The sequence below is a fragment of the Cajanus cajan genome, chromosome 2 (genome assembly GCF_000230855.2).
Source record: "Cajanus cajan strain Asha chromosome 2, NIPB_CcT2T_4, whole genome shotgun sequence".
In the NCBI taxonomy this organism is placed as follows: domain Eukaryota; kingdom Viridiplantae; phylum Streptophyta; class Magnoliopsida; order Fabales; family Fabaceae; genus Cajanus; species Cajanus cajan.
This window is the reverse complement of record NC_138518.1, coordinates 75,916,290-75,934,808: the sequence shown is the minus strand read 5'-3', so window position 1 is coordinate 75,934,808 and position 18,519 is coordinate 75,916,290. Positions and strand designations below refer to the sequence as shown.

Here is an 18,519-nt window from a genome sequence, read left to right as displayed (position 1 = left end):
TTGAAGACAAAAAAGGTTTTGCTAAAGACATTTGTCAAATTAAATTGGTTGTTCTAAGGGCCAATCTCATTGATATTCACATTGACAAAGATGTACTTGATGGAAAATTCGTCAATCAAGATGATCTATTTTATGACACTAGTGAAGAGGAAAGTGAAGATAAAAAAGGGAAAGATAATTAAACAACTTGTACTATTAATTACGTTTCTATTTCTTGTTCATTGTAGTGTCTTTTGAATTTGTCTGAGTAATGATTGGACTTGATTATTATTCCAATCAATCTTGATTTGTAATGTTTCATGAACAATATAATGTTTGATGAATTCTTTTTCTTTTATAAATTCTTCTTTGATATTCTGAGTTTAGCCAATTTAAAGATAGCATATTTTATTGGCTTTAAACTTGACCCATTTTTATCTTGGAAAAATTGATAAGTTAATTTCAAAATCTAGCTTCCCTTATTTCCTAATTTCAAGAATTTAGTTGAGAAGAAAAAATCCTCTTTATCTTTTGGAAAGTTGAGAAGAAGGAAAAGCAATTTAGACCTAATTTTAAATAAATTTTTATCATTATTAATTAAATGTAAGATTATTAAATTATATTATATTAAATATTAATAGTTTACAGCAATATTTAATATTAAACTTAAATTTGAATGTTATTGTAAATTTAAAATATGAAATTATAAAACAATTTAATTATGTTACAAAGATATCCCAAATAAAGACTAATTTTTATTTTCGTAATATTTTCAGCTTATAAATAATATTCTGAATAATTTAAAGTATAAAAAATAATTAAATTAATTGAAATAAAATACATACATTACATATATATGTTATGTGAAAATATAATATATGAATTAAACAAATCGTAATTAAGTTGGGAATTAATAATAATATTTTATTTTCCAGTAAATTATATATTTTTAAATAAATGTTTTTTTTTAATTTCAATTATTGGAAATATTATTTTGTATTATAAAGTAAAAATCATAAAACTGAGTTTTATAATAATTTATGATATAATTATTTATAAATTTTAGATGAATTTACCATTTCAATATGATGTAAATATTAAAACCATATAATGTATATCATTATTAATATATTTAACAACAAAAATAACTTTATATTTCAACTGCAGCAAAACTCTTATTTTTTTTTTCCTAACTCTCTTTCTCTTTCATGCTTTTCCCATATCGTTAATCATTCGCGAGATATTGAAGAGATTATGAACCGTAATAATTAGAATGTTTAAAGGGCATTTTATTCCAAAGAAGTGCCAAGATTACCTCGTCACCCTCGCTCGCGAGACAAGGACAGACACGACAGTAATAATGGTTCTTTTCGTCTCATTTCTTTTTTTCTTTTATTTCTTCAAAATTGTTTTTTTTTTTTTTTTCTTTTCTCCATTATGCTCTTTTACTTTTTATTTTCTGCTTCCTTTTTTCAGTATTTCATAATCCATTCGGTTGGTGGCTATCGAGTTCCATTCCCAGGTAGTTTTCTCATGCCTTTATCAGGGAAAATCAAAATTTCTGTTAGATACGTTTATTGATTTGCATCATTTACATTTGTTGAAGAAAACGCCTCCTCCGATTTGCGGCATAATCTTTCTCTCAGGGTGAAACTGTTTGTTATTTTGATTTGGAATAATCAATGTAACATAAATCTGATTAGAGCATAGAAGTGCTGAAAGGATTCAAGATTAGAAAGATTATTGAAAATAATGAATATTTATGTCATAATTAGCATCATGTTGGAATCTATCTTCTGCACATCCAGGATGTTAGCATTGCATATTCCATCTCCACATGCATTGAATTTGCACATGTGTCCTCTAGATTCAATTGAGCTATGATTAAAACTAAAATATTATGTCTTCATTCAATTATTATTCTCTGTTCCGACTTGCATTAATTTATCACGCAGTTGATTCTTTTTTTCATCTGTTTATAAGTGTGTGTTTGAATATGTTAGATTCTTGTCCCGTGTCATGTTGTTGAACCCTCCTATGTTTTTCTTTTCTTTATTTTTTTTAACGGTAATTCTATGAATTCCTTTATGTAAATACGCCAGAAATCATGGTTTGAAATTGAATTGAATGTCATTGTCAACACCATTTTTCTGTGTATGAAAACTAGAAAGTGACACCAATACAAGATTTTTCTAAATAACAATTACTATAGTCAGTTAGGCATGTGTCATGATTATATATACGTTAAGAGAATTTTTTAAGTGATTAAAAAAATGTCAGCTTAAGAAAGTATTAGCTCTTAGCCCACTTTGTGGACTTTCATTCCTGTCCATATATATTATGTGATAAATGGGTGCTAGCCTGCAAGGTGTATAATATTTGCTTTTCTGGCATTTATTTCAAATTTTGAATTCATCAGCGAACTTGGAAGGAAATGTTAAGGTCATTTTCAGCCTAAAAAGAACCGTAGTTTGTTCTACAAATCAGGAAAACAACAGATGATAAGGTGTTTGAACAAGCTTATCTTTATGGAAAAGGAGTGAACATGGCATTGCAAATGAATGTTGGAAGTCGACACATGCACAAATTTACGCCCCCCACATTTATGATATAAATTTGTTTCGGGGAAAAAATTATTGGACCGCTAAGTGCTGTGGGGGTCAGGCCATGATGTTTGCCAACATCGTAGTGTCCATAGAGCACTAAGGGAATAGTAAGAAGAACCAGAATGGATTTAAATGAGTTTTACCTTTTTATTGCATAGTTTTTCTTTTCTTGTTGAGAGTCTTGGGACAAAACTGAATCATTATGGCCATTATGCACGTGCCTCTCACGCCTTTTTTTTTTTTTTTTTTTTTTTTAAGTCAGTTACGTGATACAAATTATTGCAAATGAAATGAGTGTGTGAATATATCTCTACATGAAGTTTTTACGAGAATATTATCAGTCAGCGTATAATTTTTTATTTTATTCTTTAATTATTCTCTCAGAACTGTTCTTCTCTGTTCGGTTCTAACTTTCAGCCAAGGTTTTATTTCCTTTTCTGAATCGAGGCTGTCTCTCACTCCTATACAACAAATATCCCAAAATCTTCTATCACCTAAAAACAAATCCAAAGACAGCTCTAGTTATAACATATATCGTATAATTATAACCTAATTTTCTATCAGTGATTAGTGACTACTGTAGCTGATTTTGTGTTGATTGATTTATTTCCTACTGTTAGGTTAGGTAACAACTACACATGTTCTTGTAATGCTATCTCTGCTTCCATATTTCTAAGTTTTGGTGATACAACTACTGTGCTGTTTGTACTTTTGTTTGCACCAAATTCATAGCTAGTACCACATGATAATCAATTACTCAGTTGAGTCCTGGATTTACAAAGCTATGTGCATATGCCATTTCAAAAAGGCCTTGATATTGTCCTATATATCTGTCTTCATTTCTCAATTTCAGGATTGCTAGTCATTTGTGAAGACAAAAGAGTTCCTTAATTTGGCATTTAATTCTAAATGTAATATTTGCTGATGGTCCTGAAAAGAGTTACTAAAGATGGCATATCACCGCTCAAGGGAATCAATTAAGTTCTCTGGGAGTCTAATCGATCCTGAAAATGCCGAAGACCTCCTAAGGACCAAAACAGGTGGCTACATACTTGTGTCTCATACATCAATGTTGGAATAACCTTCAATGTTGGAATAACCTATAAGATAAAAATTGCTTTCACAAGGAAAAGAAATGACGCAGTACTTCTTAAAAACTTGGTTTTATATCAGTCAATGGAGCTGTTACTAATATTGTTGCAGCCTTGCTGGAAAGCTTAAAAGTGGAAATATGTAGGTGAAAGGAAGAGAGAGAAAGACACAGATAGGAGAGCATAAGAATGGGTTCTTAGCTAAGTTAACAGTTAGAGGAGATTGAGTTGGAATTCGTGCTGTAAGATTAGTTCCTTATACAAGAGTTAGTTTTAAAAATTAAAATATTTTTTTAACACTATAAAATGTGGGGGTATTACGTGAGTAAGTGGATTCACCTTTAGAGTTAAAAGTTATTGAAATTTTTAAATCTGATGTAGCATAACAGGATCGCCAAAAGTTTGTTAAGAACCAAAGAAAGAGTGTACCATTGGAGATGCTAAGTGATGCGAGGGAAAGGGAAAAAGATATGGGAAAAAATGGAGTGAAAAGGAGAGATGAGAAAGTGAGTGCATGAGTATAATAATTATTTTGAAGTCTTGCATTTGGCCGTGTTTGTAATTTAATTTTGAAATATTTGATTATATCATGATTCCACTTTCTTTGCAGATATCGAAAACAGCCTCTCTAAAATCCTGAAGCTTATTAAGAATGAAAACCTTAGCACAGGAGACGGGATCCTTAAACATTCTACAAAACAGACAGAACTTGTGGGGCTAGTAGAGGACTTATACAAGCAGCACCAATCACTTTATACACAATATGATCGTGTTACTGAAGAGCTTGAGAAAGCAGTTTCTCGCAGAAGAAACAGGAAAACTCCAGCGTCTTCCTCTGACTCAGACTCTGAATACTTTTCCTCAGAGGAAGTAGAAGCCAATAGAAGAAGATCAGCATCTGATTCTGAAACTCCTAAGCGGGAATTGGATAGAGGTGATGCAACAGAATTTGAGGAAAAGTTAGCTTCACTAATGAAAAAGGTGGAGATCTTGAGCCAGCAGAAAATGGATCTAGAACTTCAAGTTGAAAGCCAAACACAAGAAATTAAACAGCTAAGCTCCAAGAACAGTGAGCTTAATGACCAAGTCTCGGAACTTGAGTTGCAGTTGAAAGAGGAAAAATCTGTGGTATATAATTTTCAGGCAAAACTCAATAACAATAACAACAAAGCCAAGTCAAACATTGCATATTTCATGGCAAAGATGAATGAGCTAGAACAGGAGACCAAATCCCTACAGAGACAGAAAAATGAAATGGAAGAAAAAATAAAACATGATAAAAACGAAGCATCAATCCAAAGAGAGGAGTTGATGGAGCAGCTTAACCAAATGCAGCAAAAGCTAAATTCGCTAGAAAGTGAGAACAAAGAACTAGAATCCGAGATTGAAAGCCAGAGGGAACAAATGTCTCAAGACCTGATTCAGATAGAAAATCTGAAAGACAACTTAGCCGAAATGAGATCGGTAGAGGAGAACATGGTGGAAGAGAAAGAGAGGTTTCTCGAGCAGATAAAGGAACTGGAACAAAAACTGGAAGCTCAAAACAGCCACAAAAACGAATTGGAAGAACAGTTAAGAGACACAAGTTATGAGATCAAACAGGTGGCGGATGAAAACAAGGCTCTCCAAGACAGAAACCACGAACTGAGAACAGCAATAACACAGAGAGGGGAAGAGATCTCTAATTTCATGAGGGAACAAGAGAATCACAAAAACGGTGCTTCCATGAAGACAATGGCTCTGAAGGCAAACCTGAACACTATGAGGCTCGAATTGGACACAATGCACGAACAGAAAAACAAGCTGGAGCAGCAACACGAGCGAAGCCAGAAGGAATACGCTGAGAGCATGGCAAAGATGGAAACTTTGAACGCGAAACTAGCGGCCCAGGTATGGGATCAAGAGAAAACGATTGAAAAACTGAACGAGGAGAACAAACAAGCGAAAGTTGTGTACAGCAAATTGAGGTTAATGCAGAGTACAGCGGAGAGGAAAATGAACGAGTTGGCGGAGGCGTTTCGGAGGAAGATGGAGGACAACATAAGGTTACTGCACCAGAGGATCCACGTGGCGGAACAGCTGAACAACGAGAACAAGCACAGTTGCAGGCTCACGAAGATGAGGTACGAGGAAGAGAACAAGAGTCTGGGGAGGAGAATCGCGAGTTACGAGGAGGAGTCACGCGTTCCGAGTGGGTTTGATTTGGGTACGCTGAGTTTGGCGGTTGGGAAGGTGGAGGAACACGCGCGGCGCGTGAGCGGGATGGCGTGTGAGGTGGAGTTTGTGAAGGATTGGGTGAGGGAGAGGAATTGCGAGGTGAGGGAATTGAGAGTGAATGTGGAAGAGTTTAGGGAGTTGTTGGGGAAAAAGGAGGAACAAGAATTGTTGTTGAGGGAAAATGTGTGGAATTTGGAGGCACAAGTGAGTAAAGAAGGTGGGGAGAAGCTGAATTTGAGGAAGGAAGTAAGCCAGCTTGAGAAGAAAGTGGGAAAATTGGAGAAGATTGTGAAAGAGAAGGATGAGGAATTGGTTAGCCTTGGAGAGAAGAAAAGAGAGGCAATAAGACAGCTATGTTTTGTGGTGGATTTTCATAGGGAGCGTTGTAACTATCTCAAGGCTGTGTGGTCACGGAAAAGAGCTTGAGTATGAGTTTGTGAAGGAATGTTATTGTTTCTTGTACATTCTGTGGGATGGATGTTTCCGTCCGCACTCATCAAACTATTTGCACTTGCAGATCGTTTTCTTTTTCTTTTCTTTTCTTTTCTTTTGGGCACATTGTATTTTATTCTTTTAATGAAAAAATAACTCCAGCTATGCATCAATTCATATGCTATTATTGAGTTTCAACTTAGTTGTAGAAGAATACAGGAAACAAAAAACAGAGAGAAGATGAATGGCAACCACGTGCCGCAAGCCAGATCATGGTCACCATTTAAACGGGATCTTCGTGGCATCGCATCCTGCTCCTTTCTGCCAATTCACTCCTTAATCATATTTTTCTTTTAATTAAGATTTTTGTCGGATTCCCAGCACATGAAAATGTTTTTTTATGAGAGACAAGGAACATTCTCAATTTACAAATTATATGTAATAATTTAATACCAATAAAGACCTGATTTTTTTCAAAATGTTGAACACCCTATAAAATTTGTATATATCTGAAACAAAATTTATGATATATACACGAAATTTAAGTGATACACAGAATATTAGGTCATAAATAATTTAGTTGAAAATTAATTCTGCATCAGTCAGTCAATACAAGTTGAAAAAAGATAAAAAGAAAGGAAAAAGCAATAATAACAAAAGTTAGCTTAGCCCACACTAATTGCATTGGTCTCGAGGTCATTGATATTGTTAATCTTCATTTTTGTTGTAGAGGTTTGTGTTTGTTTGATGATGGTGTTTAGTCAATAATTATATTTATTAATTTTTTGTTAGGAAGTTAATAAATATTTATAAAATAAAGTAAATCAAGTATGTACATGTACTATTATATTTCTATTAATATAGTACTCTATTTGATATTTTAAAGATAAACAAGTACTTTTATAAAAAGGAAAAACAATAGTCTTTCTTTCTCCCGCTAACCATGAAAATCCAAGAAAGATCACGGATGCATATCTTTGGGTGTGATCCACGTAGAGGAAGGAGAGTATTAAGGTACTGTTTCGTTCGTTCCATTTTGTTTTTTGTTTTTTATTTAAAAAGTAAAAGAAAAGAAAGAAAAAAAAGAAGATAAAACTATAAAAGAGCTTCTACTTGAATGTTGTGCAGTATGAGACTATGAGGTGTTTCAAAATCCGGTAAGCTCGATCCACTTACCCCATTTTGTGCGTATAGAATTACAATTTGAAGTACCACTTTGTTTTTATAGAATTTAATCGAGAATTTTGTGCATATAGAATTACAATTTGATGTACCATTTTGTTTTTATAGAATCTAATCCAGTAAAAAAACGAATTATACTTTTGATTTAGTAAACAAGAATTATGTAATAATTTACCATGATTTCTATATTTAATGATTTAATTACTTGTAACGAAAATATAAATATAATTACTTAAAATTAACATATACACTATATTTGAATATATATACCATAATATATATATATATTGCATTAAAGTGTGAAAATTTTAATTATTGGTTAAGCAGCGCAATTATAAAAGTATGATCCTCGTAATTTTATCTTATGAAAACATGCGAGGAAAAGTTAATATTCAAAAGAATAATCATATAATAAGTATAAAAGTAAACGCATTTATATTACTAATATCATCATTTAAATCACACAACACAATATATCATGGCTTATAATTTAGCAACACAACAATAGCATTTTCACATGATATTCGACAACCTTAAAAAGTAAACAACTTAATGACTTCAAAACAGTTTCAACTTATACCACAACCATACTATTCAATAATAAATTCATATGAACAATACCGCAATCAACATATCATATGCATAACACCTCAACTATATACGTCGTCACCCATTCAACTATAAAGATCTCCTATAACAAAAGTAAGCAATTAAAGTAACTTGATCCTACTGAACCAATAATAATGTGAACCTTTTACACTTGTTAGATCAACAACCAAATTAGATAAAATTTCACAACAACATGATTTCTTAGATTTTGTCACTTAAACTATAAAAGTTTAATATTTTTTTGTTACGTTATAATAACTTAGGTATGAGTTTATCACAACGTTAACATGTATAACTAAGTATCCTATGAAATTAGTCCACTAATTACCATCTAAATATTGTCTCTTTCAATACTTAGTTATGGATTTTGCCCCTCCAATCTTTTACCTTACTTGTTTAGTTACTTTATATATGTATGATTCAACTTGGCCCTTATACGAATCAACATTGGTCATTTACACTCAATATATCTCGACTTGGACCCTGTTTTATGGTCACTTATAGTTGGTATGTCTCAACCTTACTTAAATACTATATCAACTAAGGTCTTAGACAAAATTCAACTATTCACTTCAAGAGTCAATTACTTGAGAAGAGTTTTCAACAACTAGGCTTATAAAACACTACAACAATATCCTCATAATGGAATATCTAACTTTTAAAACACCATTTTCTCTAATCCTAAGTTAATAAACACAACACACCCTAATGCCTAAAGCATTTTCAACACCATCTCCCCAACATTTTCAACAAGATAATCATCAATACACATTGCTTCAGATTAATGTATAAAGAACTAGTAACATATATCAACATACAACATGTAATAAATACAACTACCACATACATGTTTGACATTTCATCAAGAAAATAACACATTTTCATAAGCCAACCCACACCCAACGTCATTAAGACAAAGAACTCTTAGGCTCGCCCACATCCATCGTTACTCAACTCGTGTTTGACGTGAATGAAGTAGAAAGTCTTAGTTGTAATAATGCCTAACATGGTTAAACTTGCGCCAATCTCATTTAAGGCAAAGAGTCTCTACCCAATTAGATGTGTGTTCTAATACTTGATTAATAAATTGGTTGAATGATTTTTTTCAATGATAAAAAATATCTTATTTTATTGAATTAAATTAAGAAAATAATAATTAATGTCTTTTAATAAATACAATTTGAAACTATAATATATTCGGTGCATCATTTAATATCAATTAAACATTATTAATATAATCAAATAAATCTAATTAATAAAACTAAGTATTGAATATATTAATCTATTCCTAGTCAAATATAATTAGTATAAATCTTAGCATTTAATAATACATTTACACTTATGGTTAATATTAATTTTTATTTTTGACCCTACTGTAAATACTGATGTTTAAATTATCATAAGGTTGGTAAATAATAAGTCTTAAATAATATCTAATTGAATGAGTTGAATTAAATTTAATGTTTACTTTTGTACCATTTATGCTAATTAAAGTTTTAAATGATTAAATTGTAAATATTGTTTATTTTTAATTTATTAATTGGGTTTTATTTAATTTAATTTCTATTAAAATAAATAAAAGTAGAAAGACAGCAGTGGTGAGGCGAGAAATAACGCGAAAGGAGTGAGGGTGGCATTATGGTAATAAATAGAGAAAGGAAAGGGCAAAGATCTGAAAAGCAATCCAAAGATTCCATTCCTGAAATTTGAAGGTGCAAAATAGTAATGCCAATACTAATGCTAATTGCTAATGCTGGCGTCTCTCTAATCCAAACAAAGCCACTTTTTCAAATCATTACCATTTTATATTTCCCTTTTCTTTTTCCTTTTTGATTTTGCAAACTTAAGCCTCTCTCTGTCTCTCTTGCATTAACTCACTTCTTCTCGATCTTCCTTTCTTCGGATTCGATCGGATCAACTTCCTCTGCTTTCAAACTCACCTTCTCTGCTTATCATTTCAAGGTAAACTCCTACAGTATCATATCTCAATCTTTTATTCTACTGTTAATTTCCCATACGATCTTTCCTATGCTTTGGATTTTAAGGAATAAATAAATAATAAATTAGCTTACAAATAAAATTATCGCTGCCGCCGTATAAAATTATTTATCGTTGTTTGTCTTTGGTAATTATATTATCATCTCATACGTTGGTTCAAAGTTAAAGCTCACAATCTTTCTTCTTATCTTTTCTCTGTAGGCAGCTGCGATTTTGCTTTTGGAGCTTAGAAGATTCTGTCTGAAGAGTTGAGAGGGAACGCAAATCATATCTCAGGTACCTAATCGGATTTGCCAAGATAGTCACAATTATATGAATCCAGATTACTGCTTTTATCTGTTTTCTTCATTTTTCTTTACAAAGATAGTTTCTTTTTTGTTTAATCGTTTTTCGTTACAAATCACTTGAAATTAACAAAAAAAGAAATTGCCTGTTTTTTAAGCTGTATCACTTGAATTCCAATCTGTTTCTGAGGTGCTTCCCGGAGTTGCTGACGTGGCGCGTTGTTGGCGCATACTGGTGGCTCTGTTTCTTTCTCTCTCTTTTTTAGCCTTTTTTTGAAAAAATATTTTACTTGTCTAATTTTTTTTTATATACCTGCTGAAAATATTTCGTGATTTTATATTTTATTTAATAATTAAAAATATTTGTTAAATTAACTGAAATTCTGCTTTGTTTTCAAATTTTGAAAGTCTTATAAAAATAATTAATAATTAATATTATTTTATTATTTAATAATTAAAAAATAAAATCATTTAAAAATGTGTATATTAAATTATACTATCGTCTTTATATATATATATATATATATATATATATATATATATATATATATATATATATATATATTTCGTTCGGAAAATTTGAACTCTGCGAAGCTGAGCGAATAAATTATAAAACTTTGGTCCAGCGATGATAGCCATGCATCTATTTCATTGAGAATCTGACCGTGAAGGGTGGACCCAAACAATTACACATTCTCCTTTATTCTCTCTATTTTCTAGATTATGCAACTAGTTAATCCCATAATCTGCAACTGAACCCGAATTACCACTTTCAAAAAGTGAAATAAAGCCGCTATAGCATGGGGTCACCTGGGCTTCATTTTGTCATCGGATTGATATGAGTTCTGGAGAATAATAATAGTTGGTCTTTTGAATGATCCCTATATACTTGTACAATCTTTCCCTATATTCAAATATTTTCGTATTTCCCTGTAACAAGAGTTTGCTTTTAATTTCCTGCAACATCTTTGATTGCGATATCATATAAAATTATTTGACTTAAAATATTTTTGTTCGCACACCAAATATTGCATACCACCCATCTTGGGCTACACAGAAGCTGTATGAAAAAAAAATCCTTTTCTTTACAAAAAAAAAGTCCTTTATGTGGCGAAGTGTTGGTGTTGAAAGACTGCTCACGGATGTCACATGTTCTGTTTCTGTTATAACTAAAACAATAAGCGAAGGAAAAAGTTAATCTTTGAAAGATACAATGTTGCTCATATTAGTCCTTTAGTTATGAAAATTATGCATAAGATCAATCAATACATGCCTAGTACTCTAGGGACAAATCTTCGGTGAATTTGATTGATAGAATACATATTCAAAGACTAATTTAATGACTTAATGCAGGTTTAGGGACTGCAAAGTGTAATTTCTATCATTTAGGGACTTGTATGATCAAGTTGTATTATTCAGGAACTATTTCTACATGTTTCAGTCGATCTCCTATAATTTGTATATGTTTTTATAAATAGAAAATTTATTGTTCAAAAGTAGCTAGATTTGTATTCTCATTAATGACATGTTTAAAACATCTGGAAAATTGTGCATTACAGGGCTCAAATATCAAGGAAATGTGTTGAAAAATTCAACTCCTGTCTTACAGGGCTCAAATCTCATTAATTACATGAGAAACAGATTATCTTGATTTTATACTGCTAAGAAATTGAAAATCTACAGAGAAGATGGTGAAACATCGCTTTAGGGAGTCTATTAAATCTTTCTTTGGAAGTCACATTGACCCTAATAAAGAAGAGCAGCTCCAGGTGGCTAAAGCAGGTACAATCTTTATGAAAGATTACATTCGGCTGCTACCATGACAGCATGATATGATATCATGGAAAATATTGATGAATAATTTGCTATGATTTGCATGTATCACCTTATGATGATCAAACTAATGATTTGGAAATTTTCTTCTTTTCCTACAGAAATTGAAGAGAAAGTGAAAAGGATACTGAGACTTATTAAAGATAACAACCTTGAAGAGGATAGTACCCAAGTAGAAGTTTCAAAGAAGGAACCACTTGTTGAACTGATTGAAGATTTCCATAATCAATACCAATCACTTTATGCACAATATGATCATCTAACAGGCGAGTTAAGGAAAAAGATTAAGGGTAAGCAAGAAAAGGGGAGTTCTTCATCCAGCTCAGACTCAGATTCAGATTATTCTTCAAAGGACAAAGACAACAAAAACGGACAGCTGGAAAATGAATTTCAAAAGACAATCGATGGCTTAAAGCAAGAACTTGAAGTGGTGAATATAGAAGTGGCTGAATTAAATCAAAAGTTGACAGTTACACATGAAGAGAAGGAGGATCTTAATTCAAAATATCTTGCAGCATTGAGCAAGATACAAGAAGCAAACAAAATTAACATGGATTTGAAAACTGTTGCTGAAGCTGAACTAAATAAACAACTGGACATTGCTGGTAAAAGAGAAGCTGAACTGAGTCAAAGATTGGAAGACTTAACGGCAGAAAAAGATAGTGTGGCCGCAGAGAAGGAGATAGCTCTCCAACAGATTGAAGAGGAAAAGAAGATTAGTGATGGCCTGAGAACGCTTGTTGATCAACTGAAAGATGATAAACTAGCAGTTGGCAAAGAGTTAGAGGCAGTTACTGCTGAAATTTCCATTCTGAAACAACAGTTGGAACATGCAGAACAGCAAATGACAAATATAAGCTATAATCTGAAAGTAGCTGAGGAAGAAAATGAATCTTTAAAAGCGAAACTTTCACAGGCTTCAGATGAGGTTCAGCTGGCTAACAACAGAATACAAGAATTTGTAGCTGAATCAAGTCATTTAAAGGAGAAACATGATGAAAGAGCAAGGGAAATTTCAGCCCTCACTCAGACGCATGAAGGGTATCAAAAAGAATCCTCAAATCAAATCAGGGAACTGGAGGCACAAATCACAAGCCTGGAGCTGGAATTAGAATCAATGCAAAACCAGAAAAGAGATATGGAAGAGCAAATTAAGAGCAGCACCACTGAAGCAAGGGAACTAGGAGAGAATAATACAGGCCTACAAAACCAAATATCGGAGCTTGAAATGAAGTCCAGAGAGAGAGAAGAGGAGCTATCTGCACTGATGAAGAAACTCGAAGATAATGAAAACGAGTCATCTGCTAAAATGACAGATTTAACATCTCAGATAAAGAAGCTGTTGGCTGATATAGGCACATTACATGCTCAGAAAAATGAACTGGAAGAGCAGATAATTTTTAAAAGTAATGAAGCCTCGAATCAAGTCCAAAACATTACTAATGAGGTGAATGCTTTGCAGCAAGAAGTGGAGTCCCTCCAACACCATAAATCTGACTTGGAAGTTCAGTTAGCGGAAAAAGTCCAAGAGAATTCTGAGTATGTGATTCAAATGCAAACTCTGAAAGAGGAAATTGACAGAAAAATCCTGGAACAAGAGAGACTTCTGGAAGACAGAGAAAATTTAGCCATGCAAATAAGTGCTTTGGAATTAGAGACAAACAGTATAAGGAACAAAAACAGTGAAGCAGAAGAGCAGTTAAGGGCTAAAAGCGATGAGATCAGTCACATGAGACAGGGAATGTTGGAGTTACATGGAAAAATAGAAGAAATAGAGAAAATATCAACAGATAGAGAAACAAACATCTTTGCTCTCCAGGATAAGTTTGTTAACTCAGAGGCAGTGGTTTCGGCTCAAATGGCGGCCTCCAGTGAACAAATTAAGAATCTTGAACATGATTTGGCTTCTCTGCAGAAGGAAAAACAGGAATTGGAACAGCAGGGTGAAAAGCTGAAGATTGAGCTGGATTTCACTCACAACCAGAAGGGTGAAGTTGAAGAGCAAATGAGAACTAAAGAGCATGAGAACACTGAACTGAGAGGGGAAATTTTGGGATTGCAGGGAACAATTACTGCACTGGAGAAAGCATTCGCTGAGAAAGAGTTAGAGTTATCCACCTTACAGGAAAAGCTTCACGAAAAAGAGAGCGAGGCTTCAGGCCAATTAGCTGCCTTCACAGTCCAAATTGATAATCTAAAACATGATTTGGTGTCCGTGCAGAATGAGAAACAGGAATTAGAACAGCAGTGTGAAAAGCTGAAGATGGAGCTGGATTCCACACACAACCAAAAGGGTGAAGTTGAAGAGCATATGAGAACTAAAGACCATGAGAATGCTGAACTGAGAGAGGAAATTTTGGGATTGCAGGGAACAATTACTGCACTGGAGAAAGCATTAGCTGAGAAAGAGTTAGAGTTATCCACCTTACAGGAAAAGCTTCACGAAAAAGAGAGTGAGGCTTCAGGCCAAATAACTGCCTTCACAGTCCAAATTGATAATCTAAAACATGATTTGGTGTCCGTGCAGAATGAGAAACAGGAATTAGAACGGCTGTGTGAAAAGGTGAAGATGGAGCTGGATTCCACACACAACCAAAAGGGTGAAGTTGAAGAGCATGTGAGAACTAAAGACCATGAGAATGCTGAACTGAGAGAGAAAATTTTGGGATTGCAGGGAACAATTACTGCACTGGAGAAAACATTAGCTGAGAAAGAATCAGAGTTGTCCACCTTACAGGAAAAGCTTCACGAAAAAGAGAGTGAGGCTTCAGGCCAAATAACTGCCATCACAGTCCAAGTTGATCATCTAAACCATGATTTGATGTCACTGCAGAATGAGAAACAGGAATTAGAACAACAGTGTGAAAAGCTGAAGATGGAGCTGGATTCCACACAAAACCAGAAGGGTGAGGTTGAAGAGCAAATGACAGTGAAAGACCATGAAAACACCAAACTGAGAGAGGCAATTATGGGATTGCAGGGAACAATTACTGCACTGGAGAAAACATTAGCTGAGAAAGAGGCCGACTTATCCACGTTACAGGAAAAAGAGACCGAGGCTGCAAGTCAATTAATTGCCTTCACGACCCAAATTGATGATCTGCAAAAAGACTTGTTTTCCTTACAGAAAACAAAGGAAGAATTGGAGCTCCACTGTGAAAAAATTAGTGAAAAACATGCAGAAAGCCTTACAATGGTAGAGAATGAGAAGAATGACATATCAAGCAAAACTATGGATCTTAAGAGAACATTGGGAGAACGAGAAGATTCATATCAGAAGTTGAATGAAGAATATAAACAAATTGATAGTTTGTTTAAGGAATGCATGGTCAAACTAGAAGTTGCAGAGAAAAAGATTGAAGAAATGGCAGGTGAGTTTCAAGAAGGTATTGAGTCGAAAGATCAGCTTGTAGTTGATTTGGAACATACAATAGAGGACCTTAAAAGCGACCTAGAAGAAAAAGGAGATGAAATCGGTACTTTGCTTGAGAAGGTTCGGATGCTTGAGGTTAAGCTTCGTCTGTCAGACCAGAAGCTTCGGGTCACAGAACAATTGCTGAGTGAGAAGGAAGAGAGCTTTAGAAAGATAGAGGAAAAGTTTCAGCAAGATCTGAGAACACTTGAAGAAAGAGTTGCCACTTTGTCAGCAATAATAACTGCCAACAATGAAGCTTTTGATAAAATTGTCTCTAATATTAGAGAGAGTGTGAACAGTGTCATGACTGGCATAGAAACTGTAAGCTGGAAATTTTCTGATGACTGTAAAACTTTTGAGGACTGGATCTCAAACATCTCACATGAGCTTAAAGTTGCAAAGGACAATGTCAGGGAGATGAATAAGGAAACAGAGAAGTTAAAGAGAGACAAAAGCCACTTGTTAGAGCAGCTGCAGGTTAAAAACGAACAGGAAGTGGCTTTGAGGAAGAGCATTGAGAAGCTAGAGGAAAAGGCAAGCAAGGAGGAATCAGAGAAGATGAATCTGACGACAACTGTAGTTCAACTTAAGAAGACAGTTGGAGAACTAGAGAAAATGATGAAAGAGAAAGAGGATGGCATATTGGACTTAGGGGAGGAGAAGAGAGAGGTTATCAGGCAACTGTGTTTGTGGATTGATTATCACCGCAGTCGCTATGACTATCTCAAGGACATTCTATTAAAGACTCGCAGAGGCCAGAGAGCAGCATAAGTCCTCATTTTTATTTTTATTTTGTTTTTCTATGCAGCAGCTTGTTCAATTAGATATATGATGTTATGGTGATTCAACTTCTCATTAGCTCATTTTTTTTTTTTTTCATGTGAATTGATTCTTTTTTTCTTTTTTTTTTGTTACACAAACTTGTGCTTGTTTGTAATTCAATTTGTCCAGTATATCAGGAGCATCGTATAGAGTTAGTTTTGTTCTCCTCTTGAATTTGAATTGAATAATGTTACAGCAGCTTTTTCCTTAATTGTTCAACATATATATTTTGATAAACAAGGCCCCCACTATCAAATTCCTCTGTAATTCTTTCATTTCTGTAACGCTTTTTTATTTTTACATCAGATGCATGTTCTTCTTGTATTGTCACCGAATTTCAAATTTATTTGAAAGGCTTAAATTTTTAACACCATTGGATCTTAAATGCACCGAGTAGAGATTTACCATGATGTATTATGACTAGTCTTTGTATTATTAGATTGCATTAACGGCAGTCCTCGGAATGCAGGTTCCAGAGGCAATGTAGCTTAAAGCCAAAATGTGACCTTCATCAGCACCTTATGGAAATTGGATGCAATCATGCACCTTACAAAGGGGACTTAGCGATTAGGGATACACTCATGCACACGAGTTCAGACCTTTCGATCCAACCTCTAAAAAAGATGGCCAAATCAGGATAGAGTTTGCACTCAAATCGGAATATATGATCGTTTTGGATCAGGCCTGAAGTTAGATTTTAATCTGTCTAACCTTGACCTGATTTACTAATCATATTTTGCGGAATTTTTAATAAGAATTTCTTTATAAAAAAAAAAATAAGAAGCAAAAAAACTTGAAAGTAATGAGCAGTTTGGGCTAATTCAAATCTGTTTGTGCGGGTTCCGTTTGATGATAATTCTCCAACACACGATTGAATATATCCTCTATTATTGACTGAAATGTATTGTATTTATTCTTATTTGAAATTTATGGAGAATTATAAATTTTTTTGGTAAGTCTTACTTATTATTTAATGAATTTTTATTTTATTATGTAATTTCTAGTAAATTTTAACGAATAAAAAATGTATTAGAAATTGTACTGTCAGCATTTCTCTTGCATTTGATTATGGTTTGAACAATAACATATCAAAATTACTTCAATCCAGTCAATAGTCATCCCAATGTGTAATACGGCAATACCTCGAATATTTTTATGCTACTAGTTAGTAGGCTGGTAAATATATGATACTATACCTTCCATATTAAATGTCATCTTATTTTTTTTTTCTAAACACCAACTAAGAGAAGTCAATAAATAAATATACAGAGAAGAAAAACAACTTTATAAAATTAATCATAATAAAAATCAACTTCATCCAAGAGAAATACTTTAAGAGAATAGTATGATTTTTTTTTATATTTAAGAAACTGAAACTAAAAATTCAAATAAAGTAAAACATATATACAGTAGTAATTAAATATTAAACAAGTAAACAACAGTTTTTGAATAAAGAAGTTGTCATGAACAGTGGGAGTTCGCCAATATTAAAATAAATATGAAATTCCTACCGACACATGGTTTAGACCGTAGAACGATGATTCGCAAGATAGATGAGAGAAGGGACAATAAGATTGGTGGTGAATTACTGAATTATTTATTAGTCAATAATTAATTAGTAATTAGTATAATGCCCCCCGCACCTATTCCACCGGAGGCTTATAAAAGAATTTTAAACAAGACTAAATTTTGTCACAATAATTTCGTGCCTTTGATGTTACATTTTGATCCATTTGATCACTATTACAAAATACATTCAAATTTTGTGGTCAAGATTACACATTAGTGACAATTTAGAAACTCTGAAGAGATTTGATGAATCATTGCTAGTATATAGAGATCTCATGTTCAAAACAAAATAAAGAGATGATAGGTTAATGAATAATGCAATTCAATCTCTCGTCTTAACTGAAATTGCAAAAATTTGATATTCAAGTTCCAATTTAGTGTGTGAAAAATCTCCTTAATTAATTTCAGTAATTCTTGAAGAGAAAAAAAAAAGTTCGGAATCTTAGACTGAATTATATTCAAGTGAATACACAATTGATGCA

General features: G+C 33.1%; 2 protein-coding genes across 4 annotated transcripts; both read left to right on the top strand.

Annotated features, from left to right (window-relative positions):
• The first annotated feature begins 1,147 nt into the window (after positions 1-1,147).
• LOC109806114 (uncharacterized) lies at positions 1,148-6,498 on the top strand. Of its 2 annotated transcripts, XM_083069092.1 has the most exons (4): positions 1,148-1,342; positions 1,456-1,501; positions 3,439-3,625; positions 4,287-6,498. In XM_083069092.1, exons 3-4 carry the CDS (start codon positions 3,535-3,537, stop codon positions 6,317-6,319), a joined length of 2,124 nt encoding a protein of 707 aa, XP_082925218.1. In that variant the 5' UTR covers positions 1,148-1,342; positions 1,456-1,501; positions 3,439-3,534; the 3' UTR covers positions 6,320-6,498. The 2 variants fall into 2 exon arrangements, with proteins under 2 accessions (XP_082925218.1, XP_020224070.1); XM_020368481.3 differs by lacking the exon at positions 1,148-1,342 and having other exon boundaries at positions 1,376-1,501.
• Positions 6,499-9,842: 3,344 nt separating this feature from the next.
• Positions 9,843-16,679, top strand: CIP1 (COP1-interactive protein 1). 2 transcript variants are annotated; one of them, XM_020367596.3, is made up of 4 exons: positions 9,843-10,078; positions 10,320-10,390; positions 11,958-12,180; positions 12,333-16,679. In XM_020367596.3, exons 3-4 carry the CDS (start codon positions 12,087-12,089, stop codon positions 16,415-16,417), a joined length of 4,179 nt encoding a protein of 1,392 aa, XP_020223185.2. In that variant the 5' UTR covers positions 9,843-10,078; positions 10,320-10,390; positions 11,958-12,086; the 3' UTR covers positions 16,418-16,679. The 2 variants fall into 2 exon arrangements, with proteins under 2 accessions (XP_020223185.2, XP_020223184.2); XM_020367595.3 differs by having other exon boundaries at positions 10,316-10,390.
• Positions 16,680-18,519: the final 1,840 nt, after the last annotated feature.

What these genes read in the sequence shown, in the direction of transcription:
- LOC109806114 (XM_083069092.1), top strand. Translation starts at nt 3,535, where the DNA reads ATGGCATATCACCGCTCAAGGGAATCAATTAAGTTCTCTGGGAGTCTA. An exon ending in CCTCCTAAGGACCAAAACAG is followed by an intron (nt 3,626 to 4,286) that starts GTGGCTACATAC and finishes CTTTCTTTGCAG; the next exon opens with ATATCGAAAACAGCCTCTCT.
- CIP1 (XM_020367596.3), top strand. Translation starts at nt 12,087, where the DNA reads ATGGTGAAACATCGCTTTAGGGAGTCTATTAAATCTTTCTTTGGAAGT. An exon ending in GCTCCAGGTGGCTAAAGCAG is followed by an intron (nt 12,181 to 12,332) that starts GTACAATCTTTA and finishes CTTTTCCTACAG; the next exon opens with AAATTGAAGAGAAAGTGAAA.